Source organism: Polistes dominula, unplaced genomic scaffold (genome assembly GCF_049000335.1).
Source record: "Polistes dominula isolate Pdom_NZ unplaced genomic scaffold, Pdom_raw_medaka contig_15, whole genome shotgun sequence".
NCBI classification, from domain to species: domain Eukaryota; kingdom Metazoa; phylum Arthropoda; class Insecta; order Hymenoptera; family Vespidae; genus Polistes; species Polistes dominula.
Window position 1 is genome coordinate 4943363 of NW_028300915.1, and position 18778 is coordinate 4962140.

General features: G+C 28.9%; 1 protein-coding gene across 11 annotated transcripts in view; it reads right to left on the minus strand.

Moving 5' to 3' along the window:
• GluClalpha (glycine receptor alpha 1) overlaps nt 1-18778 on the minus strand; it is a 74778-nt gene that overhangs the window by 18136 nt on the left and 37864 nt on the right. For 8 of the 11 annotated variants that reach the window (XM_089170341.1, XM_089170340.1, XM_089170336.1 and 5 more), the window contains one exon: nt 13697-13764. The exons of 2 other annotated variants lie outside the window; for them this stretch is intronic. In XM_089170341.1, coding sequence (XP_089026467.1) covers nt 13697-13764 — 68 coding nt within the window. Of the gene's footprint in view, nt 1-3853; nt 3922-13696; nt 13765-18778 lie in introns of all 11 variants that reach the window. One more of the 11 variants, XM_089170338.1, reaches the window with a different exon arrangement.

An 18778-nucleotide genomic window follows, 5' to 3' on the forward strand; every position in this document is an offset into this window, starting at 1 on the left:
ATAAACACGTTTCCTTTTTTTCGAAAACGAAACCTTTGACTAGTAAATTCTTCTCGTTTCTTTGAACTTATTTTTACATGTACATATTATGTATAATTAAAATACCATTCGTTTACATACATCTAACATGTTCATAAAGTATCAAATATTTCATTAGAATAATAATAATAATAATAATACTAATAATAATAATAATAATAATAATTTCCATTGGTAGATCGATGATTTGAATTAAAAATGAGATTCTTAAAAAGAAATATATCCTTTGAATTAAGTTTTTATTTTCATTTTTCTCTCTCCCTCGTACATAGGACCAACGTCATTCTCGATGTAAGATGTTCGTAAAATTTATCTTCTTTTACTTTTTGCATTTTGCTTTTATTTTCTATCGTCTATTATCAGTGACTGTGCAATATTGTTACTGTTAGATTAGCAATAGTGACACACAAGCGATACATAATCCGTAACTAATCATTGAAGCGTGAACAGATCAAAAGCAAACTAAATTCAAATGTGAAACGCAATTAAATCCATTAGATTGGTAGTGAAAGAAGCGTTTGCTGTTAAACGAAATTTTTCCTTTTTTTTTTTATTGAAATCAAATACGACCTGAGATAAGTTTTCTTTTCTTTTTTTTCAAACGTCGAATGTAATAATAAAATTTATCGGATTCGATAACGAATGAAATAAATATAAAAATAAGATACGTATCGAAATTAAAAAAAAGACAAAAAGGAAATTCGATAAATTCTAGATGATTGTCTTTACAAATATTTTTGCATCACATTTGACGATATTCCGACCCATCGAACTGCGTTAAATCGACGAGCAATGGAATAATTAACTTTGAATGATTTATTAACGTGGTTTTTATGATGCTTAAAATGCAGGATCGTTATTATTCTAATGTAATCATAAGTTTATACATTTTAATGATAACGTTTAAAGGGAAAATACTTGTACAAATTACAAACAGTACGAATTATTTAAAAACAATCGTTTCCCTTTTCTTTTTCCTATTTTATTAATTATAAATAGTTACTAGACAAATCGTTAATGAAAATCATTGAGTTATGACTGAAATGTTATTAAAAAATTGTTAATTGAAAATCATTGAATTATGATTTCATGCGTTACAAGATATTCATATGCAACGATCCATGCATTTCAAGCTGTTCCAACGTCTTGATATCTTTTGCATAACTCTGTTATATAATATATTAGATGTATATAGGGTGTTTTTACAAAAGTAGGTTACATTGCAGATATTTTAACACATTATTAATAAATCGATTAAGCCATCACTGTAATATATTATTGTTTGTTGATGTTACAAACGTTTAAATCTTTTCCTTTAAAATTTTATTCGAGATAAAATATTATAGAAAAAAAATATATCGTTTAATTTATAGATGCAATAATGAACGAGGTAAACTATTAATAATAATAATAATAATAATAATAATACATTTAATTGTTAAACGATAAATGAATTAACAATGAAATTCAATTTAATTTTATGATAAATTGTTATGCATGAATGTTACGAATATTCTTCCAGAAAAGTTACATTTATAAAACTTATTGAAACGAATACACGAGTTTATTATTCATTTAAATGTTGCAAATGATATCATCTGGAATTTCCGATATATATATTCCCACTTAATACGCAAAATAATATTTCTCAATAAAATCATAACATTTCACTGAATTTTTATCAATTTCATTAATAAATCACCCTGTATACATGTCGTACTCTTATGCATACTCGTATATCAGTATAAAATACGTTCGTAAAGTTCAAGATTCAATAAAAATTACATCGACATTTAATCATTATTTTGATTAATTAATTGATCAAAAACATTATGAACTTTCAAAACGTATCTCATACAAGCAAATACACGAATAGACGTATCGTATTATTTCCATGCTCGTCTCGTTTCTCCGTTAATAAATAAATAAAAAAAAAAACAAGATAAAATAAAATCAATTAAAATACGAAGAATGGAGAAAAAGAAAAGAAGTAAACAAAAAATAAGAAAAAAGAAAAAGTACAAAATGAAGGAAAACCGTATCTTCGTATTGAAGAATCGGAAATATTTTTCATCGATAACGCGTTGGCTGCACAGATTTTACCGAAATTTTCTATACATATATATGTATGTGTATATATAATGTAAAAAAAAACTCGCGTCTCTCCCATTTTTATAGAAAACATATTGTTTAGTACTATCTTTCTAGCACACGTATGTTTTTTCTTTTTTTTTTTTTTATTCAGCAAGGCACATACGACACGACGACGACGACGACGACGAAGACGAAATTGACAACGACGACGACGACGACGACGACGACGACGACTACGACGACGACGACGACGAACGACGAAGACAACGACGACGATGACGTCGACAACGGCGACAACGACGATGACAACGACGATGACGACGACGACGACGTGGTTGCAGCGTACAATCGATCGTTTTAACAATCATTATGTAACAGAGAGACATGTGCTGCTGATTTTATGCATATATATATATATATATATATGCATACACATATCATTACGTCGAGCGATGTCCATACGTGTATATACATACACATATACATACATTTATATACGTAAATATCATATATCATATATATATATATATATATGTATATAAATGTATGTGTAATACGACGACAATCAACGACATTGAGAAAATCAACACGAGATTTTGACTGAATAGCACACATCCACTGGTAGCGCGGTTGCTCGCGTTTACGATATACAGGATGTCCCAAAATTCTTTGCATGCTTTTTCAAACGTGCTTCGTACCATTTTTTTTGTACATTTTTCTTTCTTTCTTTCTTTCTTTCTTTCTTTCTTTCTTTTTCTTTTCTTTTCTTTTTATGATGAAAAATCGAGCCTCTGCACTTCTAGTAATTGAACCTTTAAAAGCTGAACTCTACGAGACTACCCTTAGAGATTCTATTATTCTTTCTTGCCATCTTTCTGTTCTCTTATCTATAACTCCCCGCTCTTATATATCCTATTCTTACTCTTTTCTCTCTGTCTTTCTATCTTTAGAATCAAATCGAACAACCACGTTCGGTTTTAAAAGCAATACGTTTCTGAAAGGCTTCTTTTTCTTGTTGTTTTTTTTTTACTCAATATTATGTTTTTTTTCTTGAAAAATAATATTATAAAGAAATAATTATTATTAAAATATTTATAAGTGGTTGTTTGAAAAGTAATTTACGTTTTTGCATATAGTGATCTAGTAAGTCGAATTTATCGATATCAAATTTTACTACAAATTACAAAATTATTTGACATTTTGGCAACATACATTTTCTACGTTATTTCGAAATTTATTCATGTTCCAATTAATTGAGTAGTTTTGTTTTATCATCTCATCGAAAGTAGAAGCTCATTTTTTAATTTTCCATTTTTTTACCTTAATATTTTCTTTTTTGTATGTGTATATATACGAGAATTAATTTTTAATAAATTATTGAACAAATTTGCAAGAGGATGAATTTTTTTTTGCAAATTTTTAATACGAAGAACGTTTCTGTTCGTTGGTGCTTGTTAATTTTGGATTATCCTGTATATAATTTATCTATGTGTATATGTATATATATGTGTGTTACCAGAGTAACATATACATATGTATATATAACATATAAACATATATATATATATATATATACATACACGTATAATAGAGGTACAATATTACAGATAAGTGCAAATTTTACGGCATCATATATACGTGACGTTAATAGATATACACATGTGTAATATACAGACTGGTATATATAGGCCTTGCTGATGATGATTTATATTGCACTCACCATATTATAATCATCTATTTTGCTGATAGAGCGGAGAAAGATGTTGACCTGCACATTTGTCGGCCCATCTAATACGTCGACCGGAACAGAACAAAACAAATCGATTAATTAAGTCAGTCGTCTCCTTTGAATTCGTACAAGAGACTTTTTCTTATTTGCTTTTCATTATCTCTTTATATTGTTTTAAATAATTTTTTATTCATTTTTTTTTAAATTTAATTTTTGCGATTTTAATTTTCGTTAGATGTGTTTACCGTCTTCCCTAAATCCTTTTCTTCCTTTCATTCATCCTTTTCCATTAAAATTATTGCATCCTTTATTGATACAACTTTGATTCGATTGAATTATTATTTCCTTGCGAGAGTGACTTCCCTCTGTTTTTTGTTTTTAGTTTCCTTACTTTCTATAAACTTTTCACATTTCTTTCGAATTCAAAAATGCGATGAGGAGTGGGTGTGTCGAGTCACATATATTAACGAAAGACCCGATCTCGTGGAAATATATTAAAAATAGGGAACGAATTGAAGATATAAGAGTACGTAACGTTGTGCTCGTTAACGATCGCATAACTTTTATTATTTTAGATATACGTAGAAGTAAGTAGTGACAAACGTAAAAAAAAAAAAAATAAGCAAAAAAGAACGATTTTTAGAGAGAAGAGTTCGTATACATTTTCTTTTGTACGAGAGAGAGAGAGAGAGAGAGAGAGAGAGAGAGAAAATAAAGAAAGAATTTCGGTTTTCTTCGTAAAATATAGTACGATTTTATGTTGCTTTTTTTTATTATTTTAGTTGGCGCCTGCATTTCTTTAGATGTTTTTCATTGAAGAAGCATCGTCTTGTCGGATGCATGTTAACGAATAGGATTAATGATAAAAGTAAATAAAAAAGAAAGAGAGAGAGAGAAAGAGAATGAGCAAGGATGTGTGAGTGTGTGTGGGTGGGCGTGTTGCGTGTGTGATAGTAATAAAAAACTAGTATGAAATTGGTTTGGAATTTTGTTATGCTCGTTTTATTAGATTCCTAATAAAATGTTGATGAAAAAAATTTTGAATGATAGTGAGATATTTTATTTGATGTCCGATGTATTGAAGTAGAGTGAAATGGAAAAAAAAAACATAGTAAGAGAGAGAAAGAATGAAGTGACTATGAATGTGTGTGTATATATGAACGTGAGTGTTCTAAAAAGCAAGAATGAAATTGGGTTTGATATTTTATTATGGTTGTTTTATTGAATTTTTAATAAAATGTTATTGATGAGAAATACTTTGAATTATGGTGGGATGTTTGATGTGATGTTTGATGTATCGAAGAAGAAAGAAATAGAAAGAATAAGAGAGAGAAAGAGAAAGAGAGATAGATAGAGAAAGAAAAAGAGAGAGAGAGAGAGAGAGAGAGAGAGAAATATATGCCAATGATGTTGCTTGAAATTTAAAGATTTGAAAATAAGTCACATCGTGAAAATTTCATTATATTGTAATAGCTTTTCGTGTATTGCATGAAGATTTAATAAAATAAAATGACTTCGTAGTTTTATAAAATTCATATAGGTCAAATGGATTAACTTTGTTAGAAACATTTGTTGAAAATATTGTATGTCAAAGCGTCAAATCGAGGATTTAATTTTTTGTATTAAAAATGATTCTTATTCTTTCCCCTCCCTCCATTTTTTTAATTACATTCAGAAAAAATGTTTAATCCATTTTGATCGATATGTAAAATTCAACGATATATCATAATTTACGCAATGATTTAGTTAACTTTGATTACTACAGATTTAAATTTAAGTTAATCGATCGAACACGTAACGTAGATGGTTTAAATAATAGTTGAAAATTATACGACAAGGGATGGGGGCGGGGGGTGATGATGATTCGTGAGACATTCTTTTGGCTAGATGCCAGATAGATAGATTTTCTTCTTATATAAGGATGGATGAAGAAGTATACTAAGAAAGTCTACTAGAGGAATAGTAGCATACGCTACTTTCATCACTTTTCGATTTGTTCGATGTTTGAGAACATGGATATACCATATATATATATATATATATATATATATACGATATATCGTATCTTGCGGTTTTGGTGGTATCGTCGAAAGAATCGAGATGAATTCGACAAGCTTATTCGCGAGTTGAAAGAGAGAAAGAGAGAGAGGGAAAAAGAGAGACGGATAAAAAAAGAAAGAAAGTGTGTGAAAGAGAGAGAAAGAGAGAGAGAGAGAGAGTCTGGCATGCGAGTCAAGAGGAAGATATTGCCTCTTACGTTTGTAATTTCGCTCGAATGTTGAAAACGACGTATGACACGCGGACAATGAATTTCATTTCGATTTTATATTCCGTCATATTGATGAAAATAAGAAAGAAGAAGAAGAAAAAAAAAGATTGATAATAGGAAAAGGAAAAGATATATATATATATAAATACCTAACAGGAAAAGAAATTCGTCTTTGAAATATTTCGATATTTCTCGCACGCCAATGTGGATCGTTTTAAATTTCTATTTATGGAAAATGCGAGAGTGTAGCAACGATATGCTTGTAAATATTTTAAAGAAATTAAATATTAAAAGGAATAGAGAGTGTAAAAGTAGTCTTGTAATTATATTAGATACGTAAAAAAAATGACGAAACCTTTCGGAAAAGATTTTTTGATTTACTCGAGTATTATTTGCCAAAAAATATAAGGAACGATGATGAATAATATCATGATTGTAACGCATCAAATAAACAAAACTACTTGAACCAATTAACAAGAAGAAAAAATGTAAAAACAGAAGCACCTATCAACGAAGAAATCCAGTTGATTTCTAAAAACGGTTAAAACTTCTAATAAAAAATTCAATCTCGAAAACAAGAGCAAACATTTTATAAGCAATGATGTAAATCCTAAAAACAGAATATAACCGAATCGGATTTCTGTCACTATGGAAGTTCAACACGATTTATTAATTATCAAGGAAAATGTTATAAACCGTGATGTCGTCTCTTAATCAAAGAGATCGTCGATTCATGTTTATTTGAAAAGTATCAGCTAGAAACCTGACAGAAACCTTATCGAGTAAGAGCTTAGGGTTGATAATTACACTATAAACCACTGACACTTTCAGTAGGACAATTTCTATAGAAGGATTATACGCGCATACTCGCGTGAACGCGCTCGCACACACACGCATACACACTCATCTATCTATACAACGCAAGAAATAAACATATATATATAGAGAGAGACAGGTAAGATAGATGGATGAAATCCAAAACGTGTATATGTCCTTCGTTACCCATTCGTGCGGTGTATATCGATCGGACCGCACCGATAACTCTGAATTTACCCTCTCGTGGTCCATCTCTCTTTTCGTGATAGAGGTCAAGTTGGGCTCGCATAGGAACGCGTATGTAAGCGCATCTATTCGTGTACATTATTAGTCAAAAGTTTCGAATCTCTTCGTAACGTTACCCCGAGAAGGATAAGGACATTTGTAAGAATTAAATTAATGTTTATGAAATAACCGAGGTAGATTTAATGCGTTAACTGGCACATTTGTTTTACACATTTTACGGTATACGATATCATATTTTAAAGATCAAATATTACATATAAAACAGTGTAGTAGCGTAATTGGTCACAAATGACCAACGTGCCAGTCCACCTGTTCATTTGTTAAATTAATTTTTACAAATTAGTTTTGTCTGTGAATTTTTTTTCATATTTTCTACTGAAGTTGGAAAAAAAATTTTAGGAAAGTTCCAGTAAGAAAATTCGCGTCCAGCTTTGCCCTTAAACTGGAATGTGGGGCAGGGGTGGGGAGGTAAGTTAGAAAATGTACAAAAATATTATAGACATAAGAAGATATTGAAATCTTTTAAAACGTAATTATAAACTTGTTAATATTTGATGCAATAATAATTGATAATACCAAATTTATTGAGCATGTTTGATTTCGAGCGATTCCAAACTTTTGGGTGGTAGTGTACGTGTGTGTCTATATGTTTATGTGGGTGTGACGGATGATAGAAACGAGCTTGGTAGAACAGGGGCAGAAAACGGGGGGTGATGGGGTTGAAAGGAAAGGATGGAAATCGCGTGGGGCCGATTCAAAGTTCCCTAAGGGCAAGTACAGTTCAAAGAGAATCGAGAAAGTACGCCTGTTGACGAGATCAGCTTATGCATCGTGCCAGCTTTTTCCTTCCTTCCTTCCTTCCTTCCTTCCTTCCTTCCTTCCTTCCTTACGCGCTATGGTATCCTTCTTTTTTTTCTTTTTCTTAAAATTTTTTTTTCCTCATCCATTGATATCTTTCATTCCTATTATACGAACATCGGAGAACTTTGGCATCCAACCAATAATGTGTCAAGGGGATGGATGCGCTTCCTCGTTTCATTTTATTCTTGGATCATTCCTACATTGCCGCATTTAATAAATTTATCAATTTTTATTATTACTTTTCTGTAAGTTTTTTTTTTTTAATAGACTCTTTGGAAATATGTTTTTTAATCATATTTAAGATTCGGTTAAATTATTTAAAGTATTTACATGATAACTTGTAAATACTTTAGTTTCGTTTAGCATATTTCTGTTAAAATTTAATGAGTAGGAGTTGAAACATTTGCATTTGCATTTTCAAGAGTATTCGTTGCAAATGTTAACTGTTATTTATTATCATCAAGCACGTGGTGTTTATGCAAATTATTTTATTACCGTTTAGACATTTTGTATCATCTTATAACTTAAAAGTAAAATAAACGTCAAAGGCAAATAAGTAAAATGTTTATTTTACATTAATAAAACATTTCAATTGATAAATACGAAAATGACTATCATTTACGAATGCAAATTCGTAAATATAAAAAAGAAAAGAATAAATGACTTATTCATAATTTGTAGGCAAAGTTGAACTATCAAAGGTCACGTAATACTTTAGAAAATGTTCAAATAACGTAGTCGTATGATCAGAGATATATTAACTGAAAATTAGTAAAAGGGGGTCGAGGAAAGTAGTAATTAGAAAATTTCTTAAACGTCCAGGGTCGTTAGGAAAGTTCGATTGCTTTGGCGGAAATTCGTTTTCGTGAAATCTTACCTCTTCCTATTTCGACGGCAAATTACGTGTACGATCGGGTTCTGCTAGCCAATCAAACTTCCTTGACGGACGACGACGTTAGAAATTATATTACGGGAATAGATATCATAATTGCTCTCCTAACACTCAAACCCTCATCCCCATTCTCCATCTTACTTTTTCCTTTTTATTCCACTTTCTTCTTTTCGAACCACCCGCATCTTCCCCTCTTCACCTTCAGCTCCCTCCCACCCCACTCCACTTTATTAAATATAGGATACTTTTACAATCGTTCCCCCATCGATTTTAAACCTGATTCGTATGATTCGAGGTTCAGTTTCTCAACTAAACTAAACTTTAACTTTAACGAACGAAAAAGTATTTGTCGATAGTATTTCTCGTTCCTTTTTCGTCCTCTTCCTTCTTGTTTATCTTCAAAAGTGCCTACCTAAGTCCCTTTACTCGTCTCGAACTAATTCCCGTATACAATTCGATCAGAAAGAAAAATTCCAACGATTCTTTGCTATCCTCTTAAGAATTCGATACTTTTTACCTTACTAACCGATAGCTCTTATCTTTTCTTTTTTCCTTTCTTTTCTTTTCTTTTCTTTTCTTTTCTATTCTTTCTTTTTTTACAGTCCTGAAACTACATTAAATTTCTTTTCTCTTTCTTTCCTTTTTATTTTAACGTCATTTCCAAAAAGTGTAGACCTTTTATACTAGAACATCGTAACTACGTTTTCTTCCTTTTCTTTTTATTAGTTTGTTTATCGAATGTTTGACAATGATAAAGAAACTTGTTTTTTATCATTTAATTCGTGAAATTATTTGGTAAAGTTTTGATGCAATTGTAAATGAAATAAAAAAAAAGTAAATAAATCAAATTCTTCAATTACGTTTGGTGATTTTCCGATATTTATCTTTTTTTGTTTATATAAATCGAATATTTACATAAAATAATTATTTTTGATATTAAGTAAATGAATTTTTTTTTTGTTTTTTTTATTTTTTTTTATCAGCATTCAAACTTATTTCAGAATATACCGCAAAATTCAGTTTAATAATGTACCTAACATCCCCCTTCCTTTGATACAATGCCAAAGAAAGGTAAAGGATGAAAGGCAAGAAGTTAATTAAATTTCTGCTAGATGTTACCGGTGCAAAATAATCTTATACGACACTCATATTTGCATCAACTATTAAATAGTTCACTTCCATATACAGAGTAACATGGTTGACTTTTTATAGTATCCCATACTAGGAATATTAAATTTAGTTTTACTCTTAAACATGTCGGAAGAAACATGAAACCATCAATAAAAAAAATATTTAAAATCTAACCTTAAAAAACCAACGTCATTAGACTTATAATTGAATAAAAAGTTTTCGTAGAAAATAATTAATGAATTAATTAGAATTTTTTGGTTCGTACATTCAATTATATGAAAAGAAACAAAAAAAAAAACAAGGAAAAATTAATATCGAAAAACATGTAAGACAAATTTTAAATTAAATCACGAAACATTTTTCTTTTCCATAGCAATGATTATTTGTTACATTTCAAATCATTGTTAAAAGTTCATTTATCATTTTTTTGAAGGAAAATCGTTGAACCTGTTATTGTAAGGATAAAAATCAAATGATGAAAATCAACGAATAAAGTGTTAATATTTGACATAAAAGTTACAAAAACATCGAACAATGGTTTTAGAAGACGAAGATTTAGCGACTTTGCTTACACGAGCAGGATGTTTTCGTGTATGTGTTGTCTAGGGGTGAGATACGGTAGAAGGGTGACGAATAAATACATTTACGTGTGCGATAAACGTCAAGAAGACGACGATTGATGCGTTCAAACGACGGAGTGTGAGTTGGATACACAAAGTAACATTGTTTACTTTTCCTTTTTTTTTGTTTTTGTTTTTTTTTATTTTTTACCTACACATATACACAATACTTTACACACCAGTGTAGGGTGTAACGAAAAATATTTTAGGTTGCCCCAACAATTTCTTAACGTTTTTTTTTTCTTTTTTATGCATGTCAAATGCAATATTTGATTTTACTCAATTACATTTGATCCGTATTGTTCTATTATTATTATTATTATTTTTCCTTTCTATTTTTTTTAATACAAAATATTTTATATGTAAAATTTACTTAATCAAAAGCAAAGAACTTTTGATATTTCCTAATATGACAAAAAGGATACTACCAATCCATTGAATTATTGATCTATCATATAGTAGTAAGTGTTTTAGTCAAAACATTTTAATGAATGAGTATCTATTAAGAATACCTATTTAAAAAAGAAATACAAAGTAGAAATAAAAAAAAAAAGAAATAATAAGAATTATGATATTAAAAAAAATCTTATGAACGATCAGGTATAAATATTCAATTATTACAATGAATTTTTCTATTTTTTTTTATCTCGACTTAAAGCGTGATAAAAGTTGATTAAATTTGTATTAAAATTGATTTTTATCCTCATTTCATTCGACAATGAAATGAAATAATAAGAAATGTCCGCGCTTTATTTGTGTATTCCTGTAAGGTGAATAAAAATAAAAAAAAACAAGGTTTATGTATTCTAACTGAATGTATAACATCTACTAGGGTTTATCTGAGATAACATAGGCAATTTATTATAAATTTTAAATCTCTACTTCTTTTTTTCTTTTTTCAAGTATCGATTGTGCTACTCGCATGCTGTTTAACTCAATCTTGAGATGTTTACAATTGATGTCTATATGATATTTATATATTTATTATTTTCATTTCTTACGTTTTTGTTTTTAATTTGAATGATACAGGACGATGACAATTTTATAACCTAATATATTTATATATGTGTCGGCAATTATAACTATTGATTAATGATAAATTAGAAAAAAAATATAACAAAATTCATTTTATGATTTATTTTTATTGTATATTAATTATTTACATTATAAAATAAATCATAGAATATTAATTTTGTTAATTTTTTTTGTAAATATTTGTTCTAATTACCGTTAACATCCCTACATGTATGCATGTATATAAGTATATGTACATATTGGGATTCATATTAAATGTAGAATATACGATATAATGAAAATTATAGCGAACCTTTTGATAGAATAATATGGATGGGATGATTTTTAGATAGAAAAGTAGAAATTGATAGAGAAAAAGTTACAGAAAGTGAAGGAAAATAGAGTTGGAAGAACATGATAAGGTAAATATTAGGAAACAGAAAGAGAGAGAGAGAAAGAGAGAAAGATAGACAGACAGACAAATAGATAGACAGACAGACAGATAGACAGAATATGAGAGAAAAAGTGTGTTTTTTTTCTTTTTTTGTAAATTTGTGAGACGAGAAGAAAAGTATCATAAGGATTTACTATCAACGAATTAACGATTATAATAAATGAATATGTTTAACACGTTGACTGCCACGTACTTTTAACGTGATTTGTTTGTCACACATATATGAATTTTTTATTATAAGATATATGTTTTGTAGACATTTTTTTTATAGCTGTTAAAGGAAGTTGTGCAATTGTGTTTAATGCATTATTTGTAATGAGGTCACCGGTGACCCCCGAGGTATTGTAGATAATTTTTGTGATTATCAGTTGTTTCAAACTGTCCAAAAATGATAATAGATTATAATTTATTGAAATCTATACTTGATTTGTGTGATCAAATGATTGCTTATAGTTCACCACTGCAAAAAACTATAAAATATTACAGAAAATTGGTAACAGAATTTTTTACTTTACTTGTGTTGTAAATTAAATGATGTTATGCAAACAAATAACTAGAAAAATATTTTAATTCTTGATTTCAGGATGAAGTTAAAGATGTATTTAAAGAAATGTTCTGACGATGAAAATTGTATTTTATCATATAATTACATACAGAATAAAACATTGTTAAATATCATGCATATTTTTCTTGTAATTATAAAATTACTTTTGCATGTTCTGTATGTAATTATTTTCTTCAAACCATTATAAAAAAAATGGTATTATTTAAAAATTTACTCTAATTATGTATTTTTACTATTGTTGGTTTTGAGGTGGTTAACGGTGACTTACACGGCAGTCAACGTGTTAATAATACAAGGTGTCCCATTTAAATTTGAATATCCAAATATTTTTCTTGGATCAGTAAATTAAAAAACAAATTTGAGAAATAAATTGAACTGTTAACAAAAAAATACAATAAAATATTGAAATATTAAGAACATTGTTCTTGTATATTTTTTATTATCGTAGTTTATTAGTTGGTAAAATCATCGAATTGGATAAAAACGGTAATATTGAAAAATATTTTAATATTAAATTAAAAGTAAGAAACCTTGTACATAAATGGATTGGGATGTATATATATATATGTGAGACTATAATAATTAATCACGAGGCCTAACGCATATAAAAGGAGACGAACGTTTTTACGTGTAATAATGTAAGAATTTGATCTAATCGTGGACTGATAATATTAAATGTGGATCTTTTTTTGTATATAAAATACAATGTTTATAGATAAAGTTTTGAAAATTACGAATACTCAACATGATTTTATAATTATAATGACAATAATATAAAACGATGATAATAATAACAATTAACAATAATTATAATAATAATAATAATTAATAGTAATAGTAATAATAATAATAAAAATAATAATAATAATAATAATAATAATAACAATAATAATAATGATGATGATAACGATGAACAATATATGTGTCAGTATAAATAAAATTTCGGGGTTCATTTTGTTAACTTACCATAGTAACGTCATCTATTTTTGAGATACTTCGAACAAATATGTTGACGCGGACAACCGCGGGCCCATCTAACATGGCAAACAGAACAAAAAGGATTAATCAATCGCTGAGCAATTAACAAATCGAATAATTCGATATGGTATTGTGCTTTTAAAGAAGAATTAGGTTTATTCACGTCGTTCAAAATTAGTTTGCTCCTCTTATTCCTTTGCTTTTTTCCTATATAAATTAAAAAAATAGATAAGATGAGTAATAGAAGAAGAAAATAAAGAAGACGAAGAAGAAGAAAAAGAAAAAGAGACAATAAAAAATAAAAAATAAAAATAAAAACATGAGCGATACGTTCCACATCGATTTTACATCATGTAAAACCATTATGGGAACGTACACGCGTTTATGTTTCCACTTACAATTTATTTCCATAGAATTATATTTAAATTTAAGATTATTTTGTGATAATGTAATAAGTGAACAAATTGAAAAAATAAATTTTATGATTTATAGAAATAAAATAAATCATAAAATAAATTAGTATAATTTGTTGACTTTTAGGACACTATCATAATTACCGGTACATGTATAAAGCTGGTTCAATGCCTATGGTGCTATCATTAATTAGTTAAAAAAAAAATAAACTATTGTTCGTATAAGTAAAAAATATTTGTCTACATTGGTAATTTTTTGTTTGATTTTTATTTGATTTTGTATGAATACATTTGTTAGGCCAAGGTCACATAGTGCCTTTTAAGAACAAGCCTAGTTCCCATTCTTGCATATATTATACATAATATAATCATCATTAACGCATCATGGTCTTTATCGCGGTAGTAGTAGACGAACCGGCATGCTTTATTCCTATGATGCTTTACTTTTTATTTACTCAAGAAGTCAAGAGGTTCCATTTAATGTTCCTCCTTAACGAGCCGAGTTGTTTCTTCGGGCGAGAAATGAAAATTAAGATGCTCTAGCGAGGACGCGCGAATGCAAGAAAAAAAAGGAAAAAAAGAAATGAGAGAAAAGAAAAACCGGAGTGCGAGAAGACGACGGACTAGATTGTAGCAAGATAAAATTTGATAAAATTATTTCATGGAATAAGTTAGGACGGGGAGTCCAACTTTTTTTTACCTATTAAAATCTTGCCATTTAAATACAATCAAACGTGTCTTTTGTATATTAATCGATGATTACGTAGAAGATGGTATTAAACTATAATATATGATATCTTATTAATATTTATTATATTAAAAAGTAACCATAGAAAAAATGCAGATTAAATTTTTGTTTGTAATCTAATTAATGAAAAGTTTGCGTCTGCGTGTCTCCGATCAAGCGTTCATAATTTTATGTATATCCAGATAAAAATAATGATAATGAATTATTAATAAGGGAATCAGTAAGTAGAGAACGTTGTTTAATTTTCGAGAATTTTGAAATAAGAAAAAATCGATTAACATAAGTATGTTGATTCAAAAAACAAGAGTATATAAATAGATTGGATATATACGTATTTAATAATATCAGGATATTTTTCAGGATTGACGTATTTACAAAAATCTTCCTTAAGTTCTCTTGCTGGTAAGATTAAATCAGTTTACAAAGTTATAATTTAATTTTTTAACGAGTTTTTTTTTTCAATATTAAATGTGTCAGAAATCGCTTCACGATTGACATGTTGGTCACCCCCGAAATAAAGCCGTGCTATTGGTATACTTAAATGAATATTTTTCTTTTTTGGTTAGCTTGAAATGGATAGAAAAAAAAGACTAAAAAAAAATCGCTTCAAGCTTCGTTGGCATATTGAAGTATCAATTTCTTGGAATTTCGATTTACGAGAATAATTTTTAAAATGATGCTGATCAAATATCCAATTTAATTCTTACATTACTTTATTTTATTATATATATATTTTTGAAGTTGTATAAAAAGAGAAAGAAAATTTCTTGGTATTCTATCTAACAAGATTTAAAATTAAATAATAATTACGAATTGTATTAATAAATTATTTCCTATTCAACAAATATAAGAAAATTCAAAGTAGCGATTATTCTCTTTCGACATGTTTTTTTTTTTTATAAAAACGAAAATTCTTCGGTATTTCTATTAAGAAGAAATGGAAAAGAATGAACAGAGGGAAGAGAGATATTGGGGCTGGTAAAAATTTGAAAGATATCGTTTAAGTTATAAAACGAAAAATATAATATAAAATGGCGGGGCCTCGATATATGGGTGTCGTCGATGACGACAGCAAGAACGTCAGTAAGCAAGGGGAAAAGTTCTTGCTGCTCGTTATGAAATTTTGGATAGAGATGCCGCAGAACGTTTTGATTTCATCCATGAACAAGCTTGTTGATGTAGTAGACGTGTAGGGATGATTTTGTCGATATTGGTGTTGGTGGTGGTGGTGATGATTACGATGGCGGTGAGAGCAAAGGGGAGTGAGCTTGGGATTGGGTTGGGTGGGGTAGAGTTCGGGACGAGTTGGGTTTGGAGGGATGGCGCGTTCTCTAACGTCGTCGCATAATGAATTCTGGGTTACTCCGCTAACTTGCAATGAGCAAATCGATAATCCCGTAGGAAATTAACTAGCAACTGAATGAATCGATAGTTGGTACCTGGAAAAGCCCGAAGGATGGTGTTGTATAGATACAGATCGGTTAAATAAATTATACGCCTAAGACAATTTGATAAATATTATTAAACTCCTGGGATTGGAGTGGATAAGAAAAATTTCTATGATGAAAAAGTAAGAGGATTGAAAGAAAGAAAGAAAGAAAAAAGAAGACAAAAAAGTAACAGGAAAGTAAGGTAAAATGATGAGTAGGATCTCGTCGATATCTCGACGTTTACTTTTCGCGATTGGTAAACCTCCCCCGATCGAGGGACCCGTTCCAAAACATATACGTGCATAAAATGAAATATATATATAAAAAGAGAACTAGGTCGGGGGAGTTTATAAATTTATCGACTTTAAAACTTCGATCTTTTCCCCTCGCATTTTCTTTTTCTTTTTCTTTTTTTGTTCTCTTTTTATTTTTTATTTTCTCTTTTAAAAAGCGAGAGCTTCAAGCGTTTTTATATTTTCTAAACGAATACCGGAAATGAGGATCCGAAAGATATAATCTCTGTCCAATATTTAAGGGATGTTTTTCCTTTTTTATCGACTCAATGATTTAAAATCGAGAAAACATATTTACAGTTTATTTTCTTTATATAATCTTGTATTTTTTCTTGTTTTATTATTAATTATCGACTACATCAAATCTATTAATAATAAAGTGAAATAATCGAGCATTGACAATTTGAATGGTTGTTGAAACATCGATAGTTCGACGATTTTGAGATTAGTGAAAATGATAAAAAAAATATAATAGAAATGATTAATAATAATGGATAAAATGAATGACGGTAAATTATGTAGATTTGAAAGTAGATCAATTTTTTAAAAGGCGTTACTATGATTTATTATTGATCCGTCAACCATAAATATACTCTAGCGATTACGTGTTTCTCGAAATATTTCAACTTGGTAGGAAAAATGACGTAAATTTATGTCTCAACCTTCCCACCCACTCTCTGTATTATTTATCGTTTGTTATTCGCTGGATAAAAAGAAGAAGAAAAAAAAAGACCCGAGTGCGTCGCGAACACGAATAGGAAAATATTTTAAAACAAACGCTCATTTCCTGATGTATGTGTTAGATAAAAATAATTCGTGTTGGGGGGACACGCGAATGTTAAACCATTTTCTCGGATCAGGTAAGATAGGGATAAGAAAGTTCATTTATTTTATTTTTATTTCTTTATTTTTTCCTCCCACTTCAGTTTTTTTTTATCGCTAAATACCATTACGAGGGTAAAACCGTTTCTCTACGGTTTTTCTCTCTCTCTTTCGATTGCGATATTTTGTTTGTTTTTTTTTCTCTTTTTTTTTGTTATTATTAGAGGAAAGAAAAAAATGTAAAGAAAAATACCACATCAAACGGTGAGGTGTCAGGTCGACACGAAACGATCGATTAAATCTTATCGCGAGTCCTACGAGTCCCGTTATTGCGATTATCAAAGTTACCATTACGTTGGTACAATTTTTTATTAATATACTCGTGATCGTGAAGGTTATGTTTTATATATTATATATTTTTTTTCTTTTAATAAAAAATGGAACACACACGCAATATATTGTATACAGGATAGTTTGATAACGCAAATACGATGCGACGTTTCGAATTATGTCTTCTTTTCGAATATCCTTCGAATAGATCGAATTTATTGTCCATATTATTGTAATCTTATTTACTTCACAATGAAACGGACATTCGAAAAGGTATAGACAGGAAGGAATACGAACGAAAATGTTGTTCACACTAGGAGGAAATGAAGAAGAAAGATTATTTCCGATTAGGAAGACACGCCTAATTGAAACACCTGAATAAGAGCTGAAAATTCAGTAGTTTAATCGACGTTTTAACGAACGGAAAGCTCGTCTGTTTCAATTATTGTTTTAATAACGATTGTAATTTACGTCTGCCCATTAAACATCAACGTCTTCAAATTTGTTTCAATATTTTAACGTTTAAATAAACGTTTTCGTCTTTTCGTCTTTCGATAAAGATTAAAATCTACGCTTGTTAATGATTTCTTTTTGTTTTTGAGAATCAAGTTGTTTCGATGAAAGAAAAAGGCAAAGAAAAGATTGAAAAATATTACATATTGAATATTAATAAATTAATTCTTAACAGTGTCTTTCACGATCTTCACGCTTGTTTGAATTTATGTTCTTATCAAAAGGGAAAATAATTCAAAGTGTCAAAACAGTTAACGTCATTTTCTAACATGATTCAAAAAGAAAAAAAATTGACACTCGATTAAATTTCATGAACAAATTTCACTCGTGTTCATTTATATTTAAAATTTGAATAAATACATTAAATAACAGATTGAATAGTATTTTTCTGTACATATACACATATGTATTTACTTATATACATACATCTGTGTACATCGTTTGAATTGAATTAATATTTAATAGCATTATTAATGAAAAAATATGAAAAAATATTTATTCGACGACGATTCGTGCACAGT